Raw genomic sequence first — 24113 nt, 5'->3', positions numbered from 1 at the left:
CCAGTCATGTGATACCTTCCTTGGACAATGTCACCACTTGCTTATTGTCCAGAAAATTGGTGGAGATGCATCATTATCTAAAAGACTATGAATTTGGCATTGCTGTGCTGAAGGAGTGGGGAATGTAGCTCTTCAGTGGCACCTCCCAAGTCAAGCTGTGTTCTGTTTGGACTTTTTCCCACTTCCATTCTCATGTGGGGATTAAACTCTCCTGTGGGGGAGTTTAAATTAAGAACCCAAGAAAGATTTAATATTAACCGCTCCAAACTTGACTGTAAAAAATATGACTTCAGTAACCGAGTTGTCAAAGCGTGGAACTCATTACCGGACTCCCCAAACCTCCAACACTTTACCCTTAGATTATCTACGGTTGATCTATCCAGATTCGTAAGAGGTCAGTAAGGGGCGAGTACAAGTGCACTAGAGTGCCTTCCGTGTCCTATTGCTGTCCTATTGCTCTCCTATATCTCCTATACCTTTCTTCTATTCCTTTTTCTCTTCTTCTATTCTTTCATTGATATGTTCTATTCCTATACCTTCTTTTCTATTATTTCTTAGATATAGTTTACTATGAGTATCTCCTCTATAACCTTCATCATGTATTTTACTATGTGTATGTAGATATATACTCACTAAAACCCTCATTGTGTATTGGACAAAATTAAATAAATAAATAAATAAATAAATAAATAAATAAATAAATAAATAAATGTACTTTATCCCACAGATCTAGATCTGTTTTACCCATTTTAAAAGAGATTCTTGTGGGCAAAGGGGAAAGTAGAGATATAGGCTAAGAGTTGCTCCACCCAGTGTTTTCTTTCTTTACAAAGTCAAGTGGGTGAAGCAAATTTTTCATCAATTCCTTATGAAAGAGGAAACGCTCTTGTCTTCTTCTGCTGCCCCTATTATTCACCTGCCACCAGAGGTGGGCTGCTACCTGGACGAGGTGGGGAGAATGCAGTGGGGTAGCGAAAATGGAGTTCCACTCCAGAGCACCCAATTTGCACTGAAAGTTGAAAGAAAATGTAGGCATCCTGCATAAGCCACGCCTACAATGTGGTAGTAAAAATTTTGGTAGCCCTTCACTGCCTGCCACCCATAGCTGGAGAGGCTGGTAAGAGAGCAGCTCCTTTGCCCTCTGACCCCAAAGAACTGATTATTCCATGGATCTGAGAAAGCGACAGAAGATTTTAAAGAAGACTGTTATTGTTTGTTTCACTCATGCTTCAGTTTTATGCTATGTCAGCTGCTCAGGGAATGATTAAAATGGGCCGGCATATACATTTGCTAGACAAACAAACATAGACACTAGTAGTCACTAGTGGTAAAAGGTTGCAAATAAATCCAAAACATGTTCTACATGTTTTTCCTACTGTATTAGAATAGAGAACTTTGAAAGCTTGACACTTTCTTTCTGTCCCTTATATACAGAAGAGAGTAAAAGGAGAGTCAGTTTGAGAATTATTTATTTATTTTGCAATAACTGCCAGTTCCAAATAGAATAAAAAACTAAATCAGAGTCTGAGGCAAAGTATTCATCAAAGCTCCAATTTATTAGCAGAGCCATGTTGGCACATCTGGGAGAAACTCAAATGTGAAGTTCCAGGGGTTTCTCCACCCACTTGAAAGTTCAAGCCCTTGTCTCCACATCCCCAAGTCCATCACATTGACCAATCTTCATCTGACACTCCCATCTCCTTCAGTGCAGGTGCAGATGTGCAAAGACAAAGGATGTCCTTGGCAATCTAGAAAGAATGTGTTATGGCTATATAAAGACATCCCTCATGCAATTACCAGTTACCAAATTCCCACAGCAAAGAATACATTTTAAAATAGCATACAGTATGGCAGGCCAAAGACTTCAAGTAAAATGGCTTTGGTCTGACATGCCAAATCTGACAGATTGTTCTTTTCCCAAGCTTAAAATCAGGTTTGCTAGCTGTTACATTCCTTCTGCAAAGTTTTTTTTGTGATTGTGTCTAATTTATACCTAATTTTTTTGTTAAGACATAGAGACATTATAGAGTTTGTTTAACAAAACAATCCCTATTATCAACTATTGTTTATACACCACAAAAATGTAAATATTATATGAATATTTATAATCATTTATTCCAGTCCATTTCTGTACTCCTGTTTAACCATAAAAATCCATGTATGACTGTTCTTCAAAATCTTTCCCTTCAAGCATATATCACCCAAAGAGAGAAACAATCAGAGTATAATGTGTTATGTAAACCTAGATAACATTAGAAGTCGGGGGGGGGAAGTGTTTTAATCCCAAATCTAATTTCTCAGAGTCTTTTTTAAACTTCTGTCTCAAATAAATGCACTCAGACCTATCCCTCCAGGTCAACCTATGCTGGCTAAAATAGCTACTTTCTATTTGTTTGGAAAGGTCTTTTCCTGATCAAAGTCTTCTGGTTAGATAAAATGTCTTTCTTTCTTCCTGCGCAGATGGTGATGGCCTTCAAGATTTAAGGACTGTGTGCTTTGGGCAGATTAGCATCACAACAGAGAGGAGACTTTCTCCTGTTCTTTTATCTTAGTTCCCTTGTTGCAATAGCTGATGTCATTTGGTATCCATATGGGCTCTTTAGGATAACTTTAAGGTTTTGCATACATAGAATCAGGACGTTGTCATTTAGGGCCTTTCCAAGGATTTAAATGATCCCTCTGAAATTATTGTTCAACTTTCAGTCTGAAAGTAGGTAAGGTACATGTATGAGTGAGTCTGGCAGCTGAGTTCTTTGAATTTCTAACCAGGCTGGATATATTTTATGGAATAATGCTCTGGGTTTGTTTGGTTTTTTTGCATTATAAGGAAAGCTGAAGTACATTCCGCCCAATGATCTATGGGGGGGGGATGCCTAGATGTTTGCATCTGTACTCTTTTATTTATTTTATAAAATTTCAACACCATTCTCTCGAAAATATTTTGGGTATGTTCTGTTGGGCTCTCTGGTAGACTCCTCCCAAAAATTCACAGGTACAAATTTCAGACACACACACGTTTGAAAATTCAAAACAATGTTCTTTATAATGAAAATTCACTGAAACTAAGCCCTCTTTTTGTATAGCAAAGAGCACTCGTCTCCAAACAAACTGGTAATTAGTACAAGTCCCTTATCAGTTCTGTGATACTTAGCTTTCAGCTGTGAGGCAATTCACAGTCCTTCTTTCACAAAGTGAAACACACTTTGCTCTGGTTTAGTTTCAAAGCGGGGAAAAATCAGCAAAAATCAGCCAAACCCACAGGCTGCTATTTATAGCAGCCTCACTAATTACCACAGCCCCACCCAACCACAGTTGGCCTCATTTTCTTTGATAATAATCTCTCAGTTGTTGTTGCCTATGCATCACTCTCCACATGTGTGGCTGTATCATTAACTCTTGTTCTGAATCCAAGGAGGAGCTAGATAATTGATCTCCTTCAGAGCTGTCTGCCACACTCTCCTCCTCCCTGTCACTCATGTCTTCTTGGTCAGAGGAGCCTTCATCATCAGATTTCACCGGGGGGGAGGGGCAAAACAGGCCTGCAGCATGTGGATGTCTCTCCCATATCCACAGTCCTTGGGGCAGAGCTAACCACAACACCGTAGTACAGTATAAAACATGAAGATGAAATGCTCATATAGTCTTAATCCAATAAAGAACAACTTCAGCACCCTGTCCACCATAAAACCACCAACACCACCACAATCAGCTACAGTTACCAAGTCGCTAATGGATTTCATTCTCAGACTTCCAGATAAAAAGAAAACTCTTAAGTGCTTTGCTAAACCCATACTGTATGTTCCATGCTAAACATTAGCCTAGAACAGCGTTTCCCAACCGGTGTGCCGCGGCACACTGGTGTGCCGCGAGACATCGCCAGGTGTGCCGCCTGGGTGGGGTGCTGCGGTGCCTCTGAACTCTCCGCTCCTGCCCGATGCCGCGGTTTCTGGCGCTCTCCTGCTGGGCCCCAAAGAAGGAAGGCAGGAAGGAGAGCTCCATTCTTCGCGCAGGCAGTCGCGGGGAGATGGCGGGGGGGGGCGGCTAAAGCGGCCCCGGGGCACCGTTCCCTGTAGGCTTTTCCAGGGGCGCGCAGGAGAGCGCCAGAAACCGCGGCATCGGGCAGGAGCGGAGAGTTCAGAGGCACCGCAGCGCCCCGCCCAGGCGACAGGGAAGCTTCAGCTGGGCCGCGGCATCGAGCAGGAAGCGGGAGGTCGGAGGCACCGGCACGGCAGCGCCCGCCCAGCTGAAGCTTCCCTGTCGTCATCGGCAAGTGTCCTTTGGGGCCCGGCGGGAGGGTACTGGCGGTGGGAGCGGGGGGGGGCGCGGCTGCAGCGGCGCAGGCAGTCGCGGGGAGATGGTGGGAGGGGCGGCTAAAGCGGCCCCAGGCACCGTTCCCTGTAGGTGGCCCTGTAGGCTTTTCCAGGGGCGCGCAGGGAGCCGCGGCCACCCGCCCGCCTACCGGATTTCCCTCCACGCGGTTGGGGAGGTGGATTCGCCGCCCCCGCCAGCCCGATCTCCCTCCGTGGAGGGGTGGGGGGCGACGAACCGATGACCGGGGGCTGTCCGTCCGTGTTGGGTGGTGCAGGGCAGGCACAGGCAGCCCCAGGGGAGAACAAGGGAGGGAGAGAAAGGAAAGAGAGAGTAAGGGAGGGAGAGAAAATTGAATGAAGGAGGGAGAGAAAGAAAGAGTAAGAAGTAGAAAGGATAGAGATAAAGGAAGAGAAAGAGGGGGAGAAAGGAAAGAGGGAGGAAGGTGGGAGAGAAAATTGAATGAAGGAGGGAGAGAAAGAAAGAGTAAGAAGTAGAAAGGATAGAGAAAAAGGAAGAGAAAGGGAGGGAGAGAAAGGAAAGAGGGAGGAAGGGGGGAGAGAAAATTGAATGAAGGAGGGAGTGAAGGAGGGAGAGAAAGAAAGAGTAAGAAGTAGAAAGGATAGAGAAAAAGGAAGAGAAAGGGAGGGAGAGAAAGGAAAGAGGGAGGAAGGGAGGGAGAGAAAATTGAATGAAGGAGGGAGAGAAAGAAAGAGTAAGAAGTAGAAAGGATAGAGAAAAAGGAAGAGAAAGGGAGGGGGGGAAAGGGAAAGAGGGAGGAAGGGGGAGAGAAAGAAGATATGAAGGAGGGAGAAAAAGAAAGAGAGATAGGAAGGAAAGAGGGAGAGAAAGGAATGAGAGAGAAAGGGAGGGAGAGAAAGGGAATGAAAGAGGGAGAAGGGGTGAGAGATAGAAAGGATAGACAGAAAGGGAGAGAAAGGAAAGAGAGAAAGGGAGGGAGAGGAAGGAAAGAGATGAGAGAGGAAGGAGGAGACAGAAAGAGAGGAAGGAGGAGGAGACAGAAAGAGAGGAAGGAAGGAAGAGAGAAAGAAAGAGGGATGGAGAGAGAAAGGAAGGAAGAGAGAGAAAGAGGGAGGGAGAGAGAAATAGAGCAAAAGGGAGGAAGAGATATTTTTTTTGTCCAAACTTTTTTTAGCGCCCCCCCCCCCCCCCCCCCATGTTCCCCAGGATTTTGAAAATATGAAAAATGTGCCGTGGCTCCAAAAAGGTTGGGAAACACTGGCCTAGAACATACAGTATATTCAGATCTTTATTTGGGCCTCTTTTTTTTGCAGATATTAGAAGGAGGAACATTTATCTGCAGTGCTCATATGTTGAAAATTTTAAGTGAAAAGTGCCCTGCATTAAATTCATCCCCACTTCAACACTAAGATTGACAAAGTAGAACCAGTCCATGGATTTGTAATTTCACTGGTAGTTTCTCTATGCTTTTCTTTAAATGGGTGTATACCTAGTGGCATAGAAACATAGAAGTCTGACGGCAGAAAAAGACCTCATGGTCCATCTAGTCTGCCCTTACACTATTTTTTGTATTTTATCTTAGGATGGATATATGTTTATCCCAGGCATGTTTAAATTCAGTTACTGTGGATTTATCTACCACATCTGCTGGAAGTTTGTTCCAAGGATCTACTACTCTTTCAGTAAAATAATATTTTCTCATGTTGCTTTTGATCTTTCCCCCAACTAACTTCAGATTGTGTCCCCTTGTTCTTGTGTTCACTTTCCTATTAAAAACACTTCCCTCCTGGACCTTATTTAACCCTTTAACATATTTAAATGTTTTGATCATGTCCCCCCTTTTCCTTCTGTCCTCCAGACTATACAGATTGAGTTCATTAAGTCTTTCTTGATACGTTTTATGCTTAAGACCTTCCACCATTCTTGTAGCCCGTCTTTGGACCTGCTCAATTTTGTCAATATCTTTTTGTAGGTGAGGTCTCCAGAACTGAACACAGTATTCCAAATGTGGTCTCACCAGCGCTCTATATAGCGGGATCATAATCTCCCTCTCTCTGCTTTTATACCTAGTGGCATCAAGGCTGGAACATACAGTATATTCAGATCTCCTTTATTTTGGCCTTGATTTTTTATTTATTTTTTATTATCAGAAGAGGCTTTCTTTTGGCTTTGACGTTTTTATCAGAGGAGGAAAAGAGTGAAGGAAAGAAAGCACAACAAATGCCCATACTGTGAAACAGGGATTGGTATTTAATAAAGAAACTGCACTGTGAACACCAGAAGTGATTAAGGAAACACTTCCCAAGGGACAGGAAACACAAATCTATTTGTAGTGATCACAACTGGTTAGGAAAGGTGTTCAGTAGAGAAAGATGTTTGTAGGCCGTGCACTATAAGGATGCTTGAATTATTATACACACATTTTATCCAAGGCCATTACAGCAATCATTGTAAAGAATTGATGCATACAGTATCTGACTCACTATCTAAACCAGACCTGGAAATCACCTCCAAAGAAGGCTGAAGTTATTTTTATTGATATCAACTGTAGTAACAGATGCTTTTGAATCAGATTGTGATATACTGCCTCTTTTTTTTTCTTATAGGGAGCTATAAGCTAGGGAGACAAGGTAGGGACAAGTCATCCTGTGGATCTACTGAATGTCATCTAGTTCTGGACTTTTTAAAATGTTTCTTTTTGCCTTGGTAATGGTTCCAACAGTGTCATTTTCCTGAATCTCTACAGGCAACCAATGGCAGATAAAAGACAAGTCTTCCAGCTCCCGCTTCATGTTCACCAAAGCGTCATTGTATTGCATTACTGAAATCTGATAGTCAAAGGGTGATTTCAGTTTTGTTAATGTTTCTCTATAATAGCATAGGTTGACCTGTCGGTTGGCGGGCCCCAGGGGAAGAGCCTTCTCTGTGGCGGCCCCGACTCTCTGGAATCAGCTCCCCCCAGAGATTAGAACTGCCCCTACCTTCCTTGCCTTTCGTAAACTTCTCAAAACCCACCTTTGTTGTCAGGCATGGGGGAATTGAAACATCTCCCCCGGGCCTATATAATTTATGTATGGTATGTTTGTAGGTATGTCTGCTTAAAAATGGTTTTTTTTAACTATTTTAAATTTTAAATTGTATATTATTAGATTTGTTATGAATTGTTTTATTGGGTTGTGAGCTGCCCCGAGTCCACGGAAAGGGGCGGCATACAAATCTAATAAATAATAATAAAATAATAATAATAATAATAATAATAATAATAATAATAATCTTAAATTAAGACAAAATGATTTGAATAGTTCAACTCTTCTCACCTTGATATAATCAGCTTGTCTGCTATGCACAGAGGCATAGCTCTATTTTTTTTTACTACTGGTTCTGAAGGCGTGGCTAGATGGGGGCATGTGACTAAGTGGGCATGGGCAAGATGACATCACTCATGCACACTCAGTCACATGACGGGCCCCCCCAGCCAAGGCCAGTGCAATGGTGACAAAAACTGGGGGGGACTCTAAACATTGGGAACGTGGGGCAAAGGGGGAAAGAGTGGGAGAAGGAAAACTGCAAAAATAGACCACCAGAGAATTTGGGGGTGGAGTGGGGTGGAAAAGCCATGAGTTTCCTAGAAGGAATCGCAGCATTCAATTTTGAAGCCTGGAGAACATGCCTATGTTTATAAATCTGGTGGGTGAATGAGTAGGGGTGGGAGATAGGAAAAAATGCTGGCGAGGCACTGGGTTGAAAAAGCAGGGCAGGAAAGAGGGAGGAAAGTTCACTCAATCCTGTCCCTGGACACCCCCAGGTATGGCTGAAGCTGTGGGAAATCACAGAGCCCGGATTGCATGGCCATGCTTTTGCCCTGCACTCACATTATTATTATTATTATTATTATTATTATTTATTGGATTTGTATGCTGCCCCTCTCCGTGGACTCGGGGCGGTTAACAACAATGATAAAACAACATGTGACAATCCAATAGTAAAACAATTAAAAACTCTTATTATAAAACCAAGCATACATACAAAACATACCATGCATAAATTGTAAAGGCCTAAGGGGGAAAGAATCTCAGTTCCACCATGCCTGACGGCAGAGGTGGGTTTTAAGAAGCTTACAAAAGGCGAGGAGGGTGGGGGCAATTCTAATCTCTGGGGGGAGTTGGTTCCAGAGGGCCGAGGCCACCACAGAGAAGGCTCTTCCCCTGGGTCCCACCAAATGACATTGTTTAGTTGACGGAACCCGGAGAAGGCCTACTCTGTGGGACCTAACTGGTCTCTGGGATTCGTGCAGCAGAAGGCGGTCCCTGAGATAATCTGGTCCGGTGCCATGAAGGGCTTTATAAGTCATAACCAACACTTTGAATTGTGACCGGAAACTGATCGGCAACCAATGCAGACTGCAGAGTGTTGGTGAGACATGGGCATATTTGGGGAAGCCCATGATTGCTCTCGCAGCTGCATTCTGCACGATCTGAAGTTTCCGAACACTTTTCAAAGGTAGCCCCATGTAGAGAGCATGTGTCACTCCCACCCCATCCCGGATTCTTCCTATTGCGGTTTAAGTGCGGATAGGTCTTCTGGCTGAGTCCTGCATGCCTCTTTGACTTGCCTGCCTGATAAGGTGGCTGCTTTTGATTGGGATGGGCCAGAGCATGCCACAAGACGCACATCTTACCAGAAACTGGCAGCTCCGGATCTTGCAGCTTTTTTGAGGTTTTCTTTTAAAAAAAAAGCCTCTCCAGTCAAGCTTGAAAACTTCCAAGGTTGCTTTGGGAGGGGGCAGTCGGGCAGCGTCACCCCGCTTCCCTGAGCACCTATACCCTTGGAACCTGCCTCAACTCCTGGCCCTTCCACAGTAAATAAAAACGTCTCATGAGTGTGAGGCAATTAACTTCTCGCACTCATAGGAAGTTTTTATTTCCTGTGCAAGGGCCAGGAGTTGCTCCAAGGCTGCAGGCACCCAGGGAGGGGGGAGGAAACACTGACTGACTGACCCCTCCCAAAGCAAAGTTTCAAGCTGGGCTGCAGCGATGGATGGGGAAGGCAGGGTGAGTGAGCATTGAGTGGGCAGGGTGAGCAAGTGGGGACTGGTTGAGGGACATGGCCAGTCTGCTGTTACTGTTCGTAGAACTAGTGCCTATTTTTACTTCCGGTTCTATAGAACTGGTTCGAACCAACAGGAACCTACCTCTGTCTATCGGGCAGAAAAATACAAAGTAGGGTCCCTAATGGGGAAAAAATTTACATTGTTTGCCCCAATTTAAAGCTATAATTTTTTTCATATGAATAAGTGGGTATGAGACTTAGAGAGGCACACATAAAATCTGTCTCATTACTAGCTAAGCAGGCTCGTCTCAAAGGGATTTTACTTTTAAACGAAGGGTCTTAACTTCATTTAATACCTTTAGCTTGACTGTTTAAGTAAGCAGATAAAAAGACAGATTTTGTTTAGTCAGTTTTAGAGCATGCTTTAAAAATGGCCTTTGCAGAGGCACTTTAGAAAATGCACCTGTGATTAGGGTTGCTACAGTAATTAAGATTCAGAGTATGTTTCTTGTTTACACCTAATACAGGGTAACACTGGAAGGGAGCTGCTCTTCATCTTCATTTACCACCCTACGGTTCCAGATATTTTTTTTTTCTGTTTAAAAATGCGTCTTGATGGAGTTAAATATATGGAATTTTCATTGGGGAAGAATTTTGCATCAGCTTTACTTGCACTGAGTAGAAAAAAAAGACTCAATTCAAGCTAAAACATGCATTCATCAATAACTGAATATGCATTTTCCAGACTCTCAATAGCTATTTCTTATTAGAAGAATAAACGGGTAGTAGAAGCACCTTTGAGGCTAGGAATTCAGGGAGGCAATTTAAGTATGATTTATGGCCAGAACGAAGCATTTTGCTGAGTCAGATGAAAGAGATCCTCGTGGGGTTGTTATGCAATTGGTGCCCTCACACACTTCCAGGAATCCTATAGAATGTGGCTTTGGTGCTGACTCAGGAGGCATAGCAGATTGTGCATCTTCATTCATTGCCCACAGTGCTATATATTGGTGATGATACCATCATTGTTGTGACGCACAATATGTCTCCTCCAGCTGCTATGCTCACCCAACTGCCAATGAACTTCACTTGCTACAGTACCGGCAGCACAATGTAAGACCGAAAATTTGATTTGGCTCAAATGGGCTTTGAAAATTCTGCACCAATCTATGGGCAAACAACCCGGATGGGCTTCTGCTTTCTCTGTGTTCCAGGGAAAGGAGAATTTTTTCCAACAATTATTCAAGGTAGGATTCTCCCTTTGCAATCACAATGGTGCTGTGATGAAAGGGCCAATAGAGAAAACTGGCTTCACATGACAATTTAAATATAGGGATCAAGAAGGCTGCAGACCATTGGAAAGGTAGAAGATGCACAAAAATATACATTTGACCTCAAATTTATGCATGAGAACATTATTCACCCCATGAGAATTTCTCAGAATTTGTATTCTCCTCTAGAAAAATTGCTAAAGAATCAAAAACAAAATATACAAGAGGATTTCCCTCCATATTTAATTAGTTTAATTTTTTTAATTGAAATGGTAGTAGTGAAATGTGGTTGGTACTGAAATATGATTGGTGGAGACAATTTTTAGAATTTCAATTTCATGCTTTGCTCCAAGCAATGGCATTTTTTTCAAAACCATTGTAGTGAAGTGGTCTAGAACAGGGGTCACCAACCTTTTGGACTTCAGGGACCACTAAATTCATAATTTTAAATACCACAGACCACTAATACGAATCCAGCGCACCGCTTGCTGAAGGGCCTGGACTCCCAGTGACAGGATGGGGTCCTTCAGGCACTCCCCCCTCTCTCTTGCTCTCTCCCCCTCTTTTATCTCCCCCTCTCTCTTTTATCTCTCTCCCTTTCTTTTTCTCCCTCATCTTTCTCTCTTTCATTCCTTCACTTCCCCTCTCCCTCCCCTTCTCTCTCTCTCTCTCTCTCTCATCTTTCACCTTCTCTCTCTGATTCTCTCTTTTAGTCTCTTTCTCTCATTCTACTTCTCTGATTCTCTCTCTCTGATTCACTTTCATTCTCTCTCTCATTCTCTGTATATCTTTGTCATTCTCTGTATCTTTCTCTCTCATTCTTTCTCTCTTTCTGATCCTCTTTCATTCTGTCTCTTTCTCTCATTCTGATTCTCTCTATTTTTCTTTCTCTCTTTCATTCTCTCTGATTATCTCTCTTTCATTCTCTCTCTCTTTCTTTTTTTCTTTCTCATTCTTATTCTCTCTCTCTCTCTAGATGGGAGAATTAGTTTGACTGTAGAGATGTATAAGCATACATTTAAGTTCCATCATTACTAAGCAATTGAAGTAACTAAACCTGTTGAATACCTACCAGGACTTCTCTGTCCCCTGCCCAGTATGGACCTGATAATCTATACAAGTGGAGTTTAACCTCTGATTTACAAAACTATTATATGTGAATGAAACACATTTAAAACAGTTATTGTATAGCAGTTTCCTTGGTTTGGACATGAATGGAAATGGTAAGCATCTTAATATTCTCATTCTAAATTAACTGTTCTTGAACACTAGGTGCATACTGTGGATGCAAATGCAAATAGAGAAATATATATTTCAGAAAGAGATCAAAATCACATTCCTGGCAATAGGAAAAGAGGTTGGCATTTTCCTTTTGCCAAATGATCAAGACCCACTGAACCTCCCCAATCCAAATGGTGCATCTTCAAAATTATAAATTGAACTGAGCAATCAGGCAAACATTTTATCACAAACAAGTACAATACTTCTGCTTCTATGATTCATTATGTACGTGTTACAACTGAAAATCTGGGCCCACATGGTTCGGTTCATCATGACTGATCATTGCCAGGGAGGAATATACTATTCATGGAAGGTGTGGGTAGAGAGAACAACTTCTGAGTTGGACTGAGGGTCAAAGTGAGGGTAGAACTCCAGGGACTAAGATTTCTTTTATCTGAAAAGGCATACTCAATGTTTTCTTTAATAAAAGGAAGATGAGTAAAAACCACTATTAGAAAGATAAATGACCCTTTCTTTATAGGCTATCACTTGAATTTCAGCCTGGAAATGAAAAGGACTGTTGCATTTATCTATGTGTGCACTTATGTATGAAGGAATAATAGTAGGATTTGTTTATTCTAAAAGTATAAAAAAAATAAAACAATTTAAATATTGTAAACAATAAAAGCATCTACATACATATCTATCTATCTATCTATCTATCTATCTATCTATCTATCAATCTATCTATCTATCTATCTATCTATCTACCTATCTATCTACCTATCTATCTACCTATGTAACAAGTTTTTACTGAATTTGAAAATTAAGGGAGACTAGGATATATACAGAATATATGTAGGATACATGCAGAATATATTATGACACATAAAGAATATAGTTTCTCGGCTATGAATAAATTAACTGCTTTGAAAATGGCACTGGGTTGGACAGAGAGGCAAAAAGAAGCTGTAATGTTCCTTCAATATACCAGGGTGATTCGACACAAAACACCATATCTATGTATCTACGTATCTATCTATGTATCTATCTATGTATCTATGTATCTATGTATCTATCTATCTATCTATCTATCTATCTATCAGCAAAAACATGTGACATATGTATATGCATGTGTGTGTGTGTGTGCACGCGGGGGGGCGTATGTGTCACATGTTTTTGCTGATACATAGATAGATAGATAGATATAGATATAGATAGATGGATATGGATATGGATTTGGATAAGATAGATAGATAGATAGATAGATAGATAGATAGATAGATAGATAGATAGATAGATATGAAAAGGCAACAGTCATTACGATCTCTGGAACATTTTAAAATTTATTTTAAAAAACTACTAAAATTAACTAAAATTCATATATATATGAAGCAGCTGAGATAAATAACCAGTTAACAGTAAAGTCGATATATGGGGCCTTAGGGAATTCAAAGCCCCAGGCTTGGGTAAACAGATAAGTTTCTAAAGCCCGATGAAAGGCTATAAGCGTTAGGAATACTCTGATCTGTGCGGGAGAATATTACACTTAACATGGGCTACTAGTGAAAAGGCCTGTGTTCTAGTCCCAGCCAAGCCAACACTCAATAATAAAGAAAATAATAATAATAATAATAATAATAATAATAATAATAATAATAATAATAATAATAATAAACAGTTAACTGAGAACCATTCAACAACATAGAACCAGACACATGAAGATGGGTTTATCTATAGCCTTACATAATGCCAGGGGTATAATCTGGCTTCCATCATCTTAAACAAGGCCAGTTATGTTGAGACTGTCCAAATCTCAGGGGGCAAAGTGACCCAAAGGGCACATGGCAAATGATAGAAAACATTTTTCTTAGATTCCAGTAAGTGGCAGTGTTTCATAAATAGGATCTGGAGCCTGCCCATCTTGTAAGACTTATCCCTGTGTATGGAACTAGCTTTCCAAATAAGCATATGAATAATAAGTAAGCATATTTATAATAAATAAATAAATAAACAAACAAACAAACAAACAAACAAACAAACAAACAAACAAGCAAGCAAGCATATTTATTAGGTCTGAAGCACCTGAAAAAAAGTTCAATTTCTGTAAGGCATTAAGTCGTTAGTGAACATGTTTCTTAAATCAGTCACACTTTATTTACAGGTTGACATTGCAGTCATATACAATGCACTTGTATATTAGAGGTATTTAACCACAATATCTCGTAGTCATATCTTTAACTTCAATGAATTTGTTTGACCCTCTCTTAAAGTCATTCATGTGGTAGCTATCACTACATCTTGCGGTAGCACATTCCACAATCTATTCTTTTATAAGTTCCATTGTTTAACTGTTGCATGAACCAGGTTATAGTATAATAACAGAGGGAAAATTATGTCCACTTTTTTTTTTGCATATATCATTGGTGTACTTTTTCATCCAGCACTGTATGCTCCTTTTTGCCTTTTCTTAGATAAAGCCTTTCATCTGATCGTAGAATAACTTCAGAGAAACATCTGCCAGTGGAGAGTCCATATCACTTGGGATCTTGGATGCCTGCAGCATGTGAGTTAGCTCTGAAACCTACTTTAATAATTGCTTTCTCTAAGTCATTTTCACATACTGGTTTATTGGCAGATGTACACTGTTATTTCATAAAATAGCAGTAATATTCTTCTGTGGGGGCTGTCAAACATAGCTGTATGTATTGCAAGTGTAAATGTAGGTTCTTTACTACGACACCCAGATACATTCTCTGACTGAAGGTTTAAAAAACCCAGTAAGACTTGGTAACGTGTTTACAGATTATTACTTACAGACTACTGTGCAAGGCAGTTGCTGTTTATGAGATTTCTTGGCACATTATCTTCAGACAGTTAAAACGCAGAAAACTAGTAGAATAAAATACATTTCTAATCTCCGGGGGGAGTTGGTTCCAGAGGGTCGGGGCCACCACAGAGAAGGCCCTTCCCCTGGGCCCCGCCAAACGGCATTGTTTTGTTGACGGGACCCGGAGAAGGCCCACTCTGTGGGACCTAACCGGTTCCTTTCTTCAGTGAAAGTTATGTATAGTAATCTATCATGCTGTTTGCATGTTACTAGTTTTTTTGTTTTATTATCTACAAGTGTAAGGACAAATTTTCCCAAGTCAGCCTCTGTTTCTAAGCAAAGGATACAACCTAATGCTGTGCTTCAACACTTTGTCCTTAAAATGTAAAAGTGAACCATGCTATTTGGGAAGAACTTGGTTTGAAAGTCAAGGTCCGAGTAAAGCATGAGGGATAGAAATAAAGACATTTTGAGGGAGGATTCTGGTAAATGAAAGTATGGAAAGTAAGATATAAAGGTGGAAAGCAATTAGATGAAAGGGTCACAGCACAATGGTAGTGTATATGTTTTGCAGGTAAAAGATCTCAGCTTCAATTCCTAACATTTCAAGCAGGACTAGAAAAACTAAGTTTGATGTACTAGAGCAGTGTTTCCCAACCTTGGCAACTTGTCAAGGTCATCCTTTGTCTTTGCACTCCTGCACCTGCACGGAAGGAGATGGGAGTTTCTGCCAAGTTGTCAATGAAGATTGGTTAACGTGATTGACTTGGGGGTATGGAGACAAGGGCTTGAACTTTCAAGTGGGTGGAGAAACCCCTGGAACTTCAGATTTCCTGACCACAGCATCATGCTCAGCCCTTGTATGCTTCTCGTTCAGATGGTCCCAGTTCCAACTCCTTCTCCTCTGAACTGGGCTCCAAGGGGTCCATGACATTATCCTCCCACCAAAGTGGTACATAATTTATCCACTTAAATGTGCATGCTTTTGAACAGCGAAGCTGGGGCAGATAACAGGAACTCACTGTCATTCGCTGGCTGGGGAATTCTGGGAGTTGAAGTCCAGATATCTTCAAGTTGCCAAGGTTGTGAAACACTGTACTAGAGATCACTGCCACACTGGGTGGGGTGGATTGATGGTCTGTTTGTATAGAGAATAAAAGGTCAAGGTTTATCCCAACAGTTTTGTCCTACATTAAGAAATGGTGCTCATCTCTGATTCAGTGCCAGTGTTGTCCAGAGATGCTTCTGTAGTCATGTGGCCAGCATGCTGAAGGTGCACGAAATGCCATTATCTGTTATGACCGTGATATGTCTCCTTAAAATATATCGAACCTGATTAAAAATGCAAAGAACTCAGCTGCCAGAAATAATAGTTTCACTCATACATGTACCCCACCTACTTTCAGAAAGTTGAAAGTTGAACAATAATTTCAGAGGGATCATTTAAATCCTTGGAAAGGCCCTAAATGACAAATTCCTGATTCCATGTCTGCAAAACCTTGAGGTTATCCTAAAGAGCCCATATGGATACCAAATGACATCAGCTATTGCAACAAGGGAACTAAGATAAAAGAACAGGAGAAACACATTATACTCTGATCATTTTTCTCTTTGGGTGATATATGCTTCAAGGGAAAGATTTTGAAGAACAGTCAAACATGGATTTTCATAGTTAAACAGGAGTACAGGAATGGACTGGCATAAATGATTATAAATATTCATATAACCACAGTACATTTTTGTGCCATAGAACAATAGTTGATAAGAGGCATTGTTTTCTTAAACAAACCCTATAATGTCTCTATGTCTCAACAAAAACATTAGATATAAATGAGGCACAATCACAGAAAAGACTTTGCAGAAGGAATGTAACAGCTAGCAAACCTGATTTTAAGCTTGGGAAAAGTACAATCTGTCAGATTTGGCATGTCAGGCCAAAGCCATTTTACTTGCGGTCTTTGGCCTGCCACACTTTATGCTGTTTTAAAATGTATTCTTTGCTGTGGGAATTTAGGAACTGGCAGTTGCATGAGGGATGTCTTCATGTAGCCATAACAAATTCCTTCCAGATTGTCAAGGTCATCCTTTGTCTTTGCACTCCTGCACCTGCACGGAAGGAGATGGGAGTTTCTGCCAAGTTGTCAATGAAGATTGGTCAACGTGATTGACTTGGGGGTATGGAGACAAGGGCTTGAACTTTCAAGTGGGTGGAGAAACCCCTGGAACTTCAGATTTCAGTTTCTCCCAGATGTGCCAACATGGCTCTGCTAATAAATTTGAAATTTGATGCATACTTTGCCTCAGACTCTGATTTAGTTTTCCATTCTATTTGGAATCCTGACCACAGCATCATGCTCAGCCCTTGTATGCTTCTCGTTCAGATGGTCCCAGTTCCAACTCCTTCTCCTCTGAACTGGGCTCCAAGGGGTCCATGACATTATCCTCCCACCAAAGTGGTACATAATTTATCCACTTAAATGTGCATGCTTTTGAACAGCGAAGCTGGGGCAGATAACAGGAACTCACTGTCACATGGCACCTGGTCTCAAACTGCCAACCTTCTGTTCTGTCGGGCTCTCTGGTAGAATCCTCCCAAAAATTCACAGGTACAAATTTCAGACACACACATGTTTGAAAATTCAAAACAATGTTCTTTATAATGAAAATTCACTTAAACTAAGTCCTCTTTTGTTATAGCAAAGAGCACTTGTCTCCAAACAAACTGGTAATTGGTACAAGTCCCTTATCAGTTCTGTGATACTTAGCTTGCAGCTGTGAGGAATTCACAGTCCTTCTTTCACAAAGTGAAACACACTTTGCTCTGGTTTAGTTTCAAAGCGGGGAAAAATCAGCACACAAAAGGTCAAATGCAGCAAAGTAGGCACGAAACACAACGTTCAGATAATCCTCCTCAATGGCCAAACCCACAGGCTGCTATTTATAGCAGCCTCACTAATTACCACAGCCCCACCCAACCACAGGTGGCCTCATTATCTTTGATAATAATATCTCAGTTGTTGTTGCCTATGCATCGCTCTCCACATGTGTGGCTGTATCATTAACTCTTGTTCTGAATCCAAGGAGGAGCTATATAACTGATCTCCTTCTGAGCTGTCTGCCACACTCTCCTCCTCCCTGTCACTCATGTCTTCTTGGTCAGAGGAGCCTTCATCATCAGATTCCACCGGGGGCAAAACAGGCCTGCAGCATGTGGATGTCTCCCCCACATCCACAGTCCTTGGGGCAGGAGCTGGGCCAGAGCTAACCACAACACCTTCTAGTCGACACTTCCAGCATCCTAACAGCTCAGCTGCTGTGTCCCTGTATGTAGGTTAGTTTTCAATAATGAAAATTACAACAAGGTGAGCAACTGAAAGGATGGAGAAAAGCCACCATTAAAGACCTTCTATGTAGGGAAGTCACATCTCATCCAAATCTCCTTTGAGCATAATGAGACATGGGAAATAAGCCAAGGAAGATAAGCTTGGAAAACTTATTGAATAATACACATATATTCCTCTCACTCCAGTGAAGCACTGCATTAGAAAAGGCTACAAATAATTCAAAAAGATTTAAAAAATGACAAGAATGCTTACCTGTGATGCAAATACGGATACAGCCGGGTAGAGGGACAGATATCTCCCAATAAGGGATTCTATTTGTATACTGTATATCTAAAATCTCAATCACACTGAATCTGCACCTGATAGCATTTCATTCAAAGACCCTGGAGCAGCGAACATAGCTTGGCAGGTATGATGTGTTTGTGTTGGTTTCTTGCTGCTAACTCTCATTTATTTGTGCATTTTGATTGAACAGAACATGTCTAATGTCTATTATCATAAAATACATGTACAGACATAAAGCATCACTGCATTGTATAGCAGAAGCTGATTTAATGGCATCCTTTTCCATTTTATTCTTGAGTAGTGCACGGAAGTCAAGGTACACAGCATAAATACTAATAAGAAGGCTTGGCTGAGCTTTGCGATCACTCCCCATCTCTCATCTCTAGCCAGGTTGTCACAGAGAGAATGGGAAGGAAAAAGAGAGAAACTTTATTTGCGTTCTCCTAGAGTTAGGGCCTATCTCTTTTCTAGATAAAACTGAGCCCATAATTCCTTATGGCACTCTTTCCCCATGCTAGAACTGCTCAGAATTTCCTACTCTCATAGCCAAAGTACTGTATTTTTGGAAGTTATAATTGAGTCAATTTAAAAGACATTGGGCATTTCTCCTTCTTGTATCCATAACATCTATAACATTAAACAGATAGATCTATTTCTCCAAAATGAACCAAAATAAGGTGGTTGTAAGTTATTATTTGACATAGTTGTAAATGAACAAAACACATTTCCTTGGAATTCATTCCTGTTTAACATAATTTGACTTTTGAATATAAACAGCAATTTGCTTTTTAAATGATTTAATATTAAAACATGGTTATCTCAGTCCATTTTCTGTGCAATTGCTTGCATTTGCTCGAGCTGTATCAAATGAGCAGACTTTAGTATGTTTGCAGAATTGGAAGTAGCCTTAAATAAAAATAGGTAGGGATTCATCCACCTGTATTTTCTACTCTTTTTCAGTAGCTGTGTCACCTGTTTTAAGACCTGTGTGGCAATAATAATAAGAAGGTAGCATATAATTATATTGAAACTTAGCAAGGATATGGTAGAAAAATGGCAGGGAAGATTATATTGATGGTTTCTAGATGTGGAATTTTTTTTGGTATCTAAACAATACTTTCTGCAAAAAATAATAACCAGAAAAAGAGAATCACAAAAGCAATAGCACTTAGACTTATATAATGCTTTACAGTTCTTTACAGACCTCTCTAAGAATTTTACAGAGTCAGCATTTTGCCCCCTTAACAATCTAGGTCTCCATTTTATTGACTTTGGAAGCTTTGGAGGCTGAGTGAATTATGAACTGGTCAAGATCAAACTCCTGCAGTGAGCACAGTATTATTATTATTATTATTATTATTATTATTATTATTATTATTATTTATTGAATTTGTATGCCGCCCCTCTCTGTAGACTCGGGGCGGCTAACAACAGTAACACCTTATTGTGGCACAACACAAAGAGAATTGTGTGTACAATTGTGACAACTTAGAGCATCCATTTCAGACCTCGATCACTACTGGTAGATATTACAGTAGCTGTCAAAAACCTTTTTTTACATTGCACATCCCACAATATCTATAATTTAAATGTCTGTAATTATAACATCACACAATTAGATGGCAGCATCTAGTTGACCTTGATTGACCTTTAAAAGCTAAGCAAAATCAGATGGAGTTAATACTTAGACACTACAAAAAATATTAGAGCTATAGGCTAGATAGCTAAGAGCCATGGTGGTACAGTGGTTAGAATAGAATAACTCCAAAGTTGGTAAACTGAAGACCCAGATTGTTGGGGGAAATATGCTGGCTCTGTAAACTGCTTAGAGAGGGCTGTAAAGCACTGTGAAGCAGAATATAAATCTAGGTGCTATTGCTAGATATCTACAAAAGATGAAAATGGTGAACCACTTTCCTATTATTGTCAAAAAAACTACCTGCCCACCTCCATGAACTTGACCTGAAGATTAAGAACATCTAAGAATAATATAGACAAGCAGGAACATTACCATAGTTCTTTTTTGGAGCAAACCTGTAAGAAATCTATATATTTAAAAGATTTCCATGCAGCTGCATGCATGTATGTATGTATATATATACATACATACATAAATACACATATACATATATATATATATGTACATACATATGTATGTGTGTGTGTGTGATTTGTTTTGTTGAGATTTTTTTCATTATCAGCAAAATATGTTACACACGCGCACACACACGTTTTTCTGTCAAGTCCCATAGCATACCCAAATGTGGGAGGGAGCTCACTGCTCCGTTTTGCCTTTTCAGCCCCACTACAGGACCATCCAAACACCAAACCACATTTTCCAAACTTGCAAAGAACTGATAAAAAAAAATAAAGAGAGACTGATATAGATCTATTTCAAGCTTTTTAGCTTTTGGCAGTCAACCATATCCTTCTAGGATTCAAACCTGGGCTGCTTATGCCTTGCTAGGCAGTGATTTTTCCTCTACTCCCTTTTATCAGCTGAGCCAGGGAAAGATTACATGTGATTCCCTCCCATATTTGGGTATGTTGGGTGACTCGACATACAGTCTTTGTTTGCTTGTTTGTTGTAAATTAGCAATAGCACTTAGACTTATATACTGGTCCACGGTGCTTTTCAATCCCCTCTAAGCAGTTTAAAGAGTCAGCATATTTATTTATTTATTTATTGGATTTGTATGCCGCCCCTCTCTGTAGATTTGGGGCGGCTAACAGTGACAATAAAACAGTGTACAATAGTAATCTGATATTAGAAATGATTAAAAATCCATTAATATAAAAACCAAACATACATACATACATACCATGCATAGAATTGTAAAGGCCTAGGGGGAAAGAGGATCTCAATTCCCCCATGCCTCGGGGCAGAGGTGGGTTTTAAGTTGCTTACGAAAGGCAAGGAGGGTGGGGGCAGTTCTAATCATTGGGGGGAGTTGGTTCCAGAGGGCCGGGGCCACCACAGAGAAGGCTCTTCCCCCGGGTCCCACCAGGCGACATTGTTTAATTGACGGGACCCGGAGAAGATCCACTCTGTGGGACCTAACTGGTTGCTGGGATTCGTGCAGCAGAATGCGGTACCTGAGGTAATCTGGTCCGGTGCCATGAAGAGCTTTATAGGTCATAACCAACACTTTGAATTGTGACCGGAAAATGATGCACAAGGCGAACCTGGGCGAACATCCCCCTCGCCACAGCTTGCCCCAAACAATATTGCCCCCAAAAATCTGGCTCCTCATTTTACCAACCTCGGAAGGATGGAAGGCTGAGTTAAACCTTCAGCAGGTCAGAACTGAACTGTAGTGAGCAGCCCGAGTTACTGCGTTCTAAGCTCTATGCTCTCTTCATTGGAAGCTCTACAAAAAGGCAACATATCTCTGTTTTTTACAAGGAATGCTCTTCAACTCAACCCAATTAACTTTAATAATATTAATTTGAGTATATGTACCTGCCAGTCTGCAGAAAAATAAATCACTGGTGTTACTTAAGCATTTACCTGCCTGAATCCTTCAAAAGTATTTTCCCTTTGGGTGCTGCGACTCTTCTATTCCATTCATCACCGCTAGACACTTGCCTTCACCTGGGACAACTCAGGGTTGTTGGGCTGCAATAGTTTACGCTACTTTCCTAGATAAAGAGACATATTGAATGGGAGAGTCTTGAAGACCCAGGAAGAAGAAAATTTTCCTACAGACCACCAGGCCCAAAGGTAGAAAACAAGTAAGTGCGAGCGACGGCTTGAATAGAACGAGGATAACTATTTGACCGACGAAACACTAGGGGGCGCTGTTCTCCTTCCTTCTAGGCTTCTGTTCCATCGCGCAGGTCTTTCCCTGACGGCTTTCCTGCAAAAGTTTCTCTAAAAACTAACAATACTGGAGTAAAAGGGGGGTGCTCGCTGCTGATTGGCCGGAGGATTTTTGTGGATTCGATTTCTTGATTGGACGGGAGCCGTGAGGGGGTGGGGAAAGTATTGATGGCGGTGGGAGCGCGCGCGGGCGCGCGGGCGCCGGGGAGGGGGTACCCGTCTCTCTCCCCCTCCCTTCAGCTCCAGCGGCTGCTCTTGTTCTCACTGTACTCATACTACCCGCTTGCAATGTGACACTAGAATATAGACTCTCTCTATTTCCCCCCCCTCACCCACACGCACCTCACACCTCTCTCTCTCTCCCTCACACACACACACACAAGCACGCATCCAGACACCGGCACATACCTACACACACTTTGCACACATACACACGCACGCACACACGGACCCACGCGGCGGACTCGGTATTCCGGAGTGGAGTTGTTCAGGATATATACATATATCTATACCTCAATATATATTGAATTATAGAGAGAGGGCGAGGGAGAGAAAGGAAGAAGCGACGAGCAAGGAACTACATCGGGTCCAACGTGGAACTATTTCCTTTCTTCTTCTTTTAAAAAAATCTGCACCCCCGTTTCTTCTGCATCATGTTCGGGGCTCCCAGGACGCTGGATTTTGTGGTGCTTTTCTGCTTGGCCTCCGCAATCGCAGCTGTGGAAGGTAACCAAATAGCCACAAAAGGGAAGCCGGTGGGCGGGTGGGGAGAAAACTTTTATTTAAAAAAAACAAAACCCAACAACAAACGACAATATGGGCCGGGTTGTTGAGTTTGCTGCTTGTCGATGCTCGCCGGAGGAGGGAAAAAGAGCCCCCGCTCGGTTCCATGGCTCTGCCTCCCTTTCCCCCCAGGTGGGGAGCGAGCAACCGATTCCACGGGACGGGTCTTCTCTCCTTCTCCCCGGTGGATTTTCCTCGTAGTCCGGCTGCAATGCGGCTCAGATCTGGGGAGGCTTAGGAAGGGGGTTTCCAAGCCTTCTTCTTCTTCCAGCTGTGGGGCTGAAGAGATGCTACTGCCCGGTCGGGATCGGTGGGCGTTCGCGGGGCTTTCCTGCTCCTCGCCCCGAATCTGGCTTGAGTTGAGAAGCGGGCTTTTCCCAGGGAGGAGGGTGCGTGATGGGCCCGGGGGGGGGGGGAGGCAGTAAACCGGGCAAGGTGTTTGGGGTCGGCGGAGAAGGCAGGCAAGAGGGGAACGAGCGAGCCACCACCGATTCCCAACTTAGTGCTCACACCGCCCGTCCTCCTCCCCTCCTGCCCACAGCTGTGTCGGGTTTTACAATAGATGGACGGTGGGGATGGGCCGGCTGGTGGAAGGTGTAACTGCGGGAACACCCGATCTTTAATTCTGCCTTTTTTTCGCGTTTCGGAAAAAGAAAACGCTTGGTGTGAACGTACTGGGCACAAACAGGGCGCTCGCAAATTTGGCCGGTGGTTTTGTATGTTTGTGTGTTTGGAGAGCTTGAATAGGGAAAAGATCGAACTCGGGGCGGCGGTCCTTTCGATTGTTCTTAACGTGGGAAGAATACAGATGTTGGAGCCTACAGGCCATTCCCACCCGCGTGATTTAATACGGCTTCTTGGCCGTTGTGGAGGCGAGGGGAAGGCTGGATTTCATTAGTGGCTCGCTCTAAGCGGAGCTCCAGCCCGTGTTTCCCGGAATGAGTCTTATTTAACTTCAACCTCTAGTTGGGCTGATACATTCGCGGGAGGAGAATACCTCGGTCCCTTTCCCTCTTCATCTGGAGAGCGAGCTGCTTGCTTTTTGCAGGGAATGAATGAAAACTTAAAAGTCCTGCCTGGCTTTTCTCTTTGCTGTCTCAAGGGAGTAGCTGGGAGCCCCCCGCCTCTCCCAAAGGAGGGGGGAATTTAAAAACAAAACAAAACCAAGACGGCCGCCCAAATAAACTTTCACCAAACGGGCGTACCGCGATTTTACT

At 42.0% G+C, this 24113-nt stretch overlaps 1 protein-coding gene across 10 annotated transcripts in view; it reads left to right on the top strand.

Annotated features, from left to right (window-relative positions):
* Positions 1 to 22264: 22264 nt before the first annotated feature.
* Positions 22265 to 24113, top strand: part of EPHB1 (EPH receptor B1) — a 476084-nt gene continuing 474235 nt past the window's right edge. For 8 of the 10 annotated variants that reach the window (XM_070753155.1, XM_070753156.1, XM_070753154.1 and 5 more), the window contains exon 1: positions 22298 to 22839. In XM_070753155.1, the coding sequence (XP_070609256.1) occupies positions 22767 to 22839 (73 nt within the window). In that variant the 5' untranslated portion in view covers positions 22298 to 22766. Of the gene's footprint in view, positions 22840 to 24113 lie in introns of all 10 variants that reach the window. The other 2 variants (XM_070753153.1, XM_070753157.1) reach the window with 2 other exon arrangements.

The sequence above is a fragment of the Erythrolamprus reginae genome, chromosome 5 (genome assembly GCF_031021105.1).
Source record: "Erythrolamprus reginae isolate rEryReg1 chromosome 5, rEryReg1.hap1, whole genome shotgun sequence".
Classification (NCBI taxonomy): domain Eukaryota; kingdom Metazoa; phylum Chordata; class Lepidosauria; order Squamata; family Dipsadidae; genus Erythrolamprus; species Erythrolamprus reginae.
The sequence above is the reverse complement of the archived record's forward strand: the minus strand, read 5'-3'. Positions and strand labels throughout refer to the sequence as shown.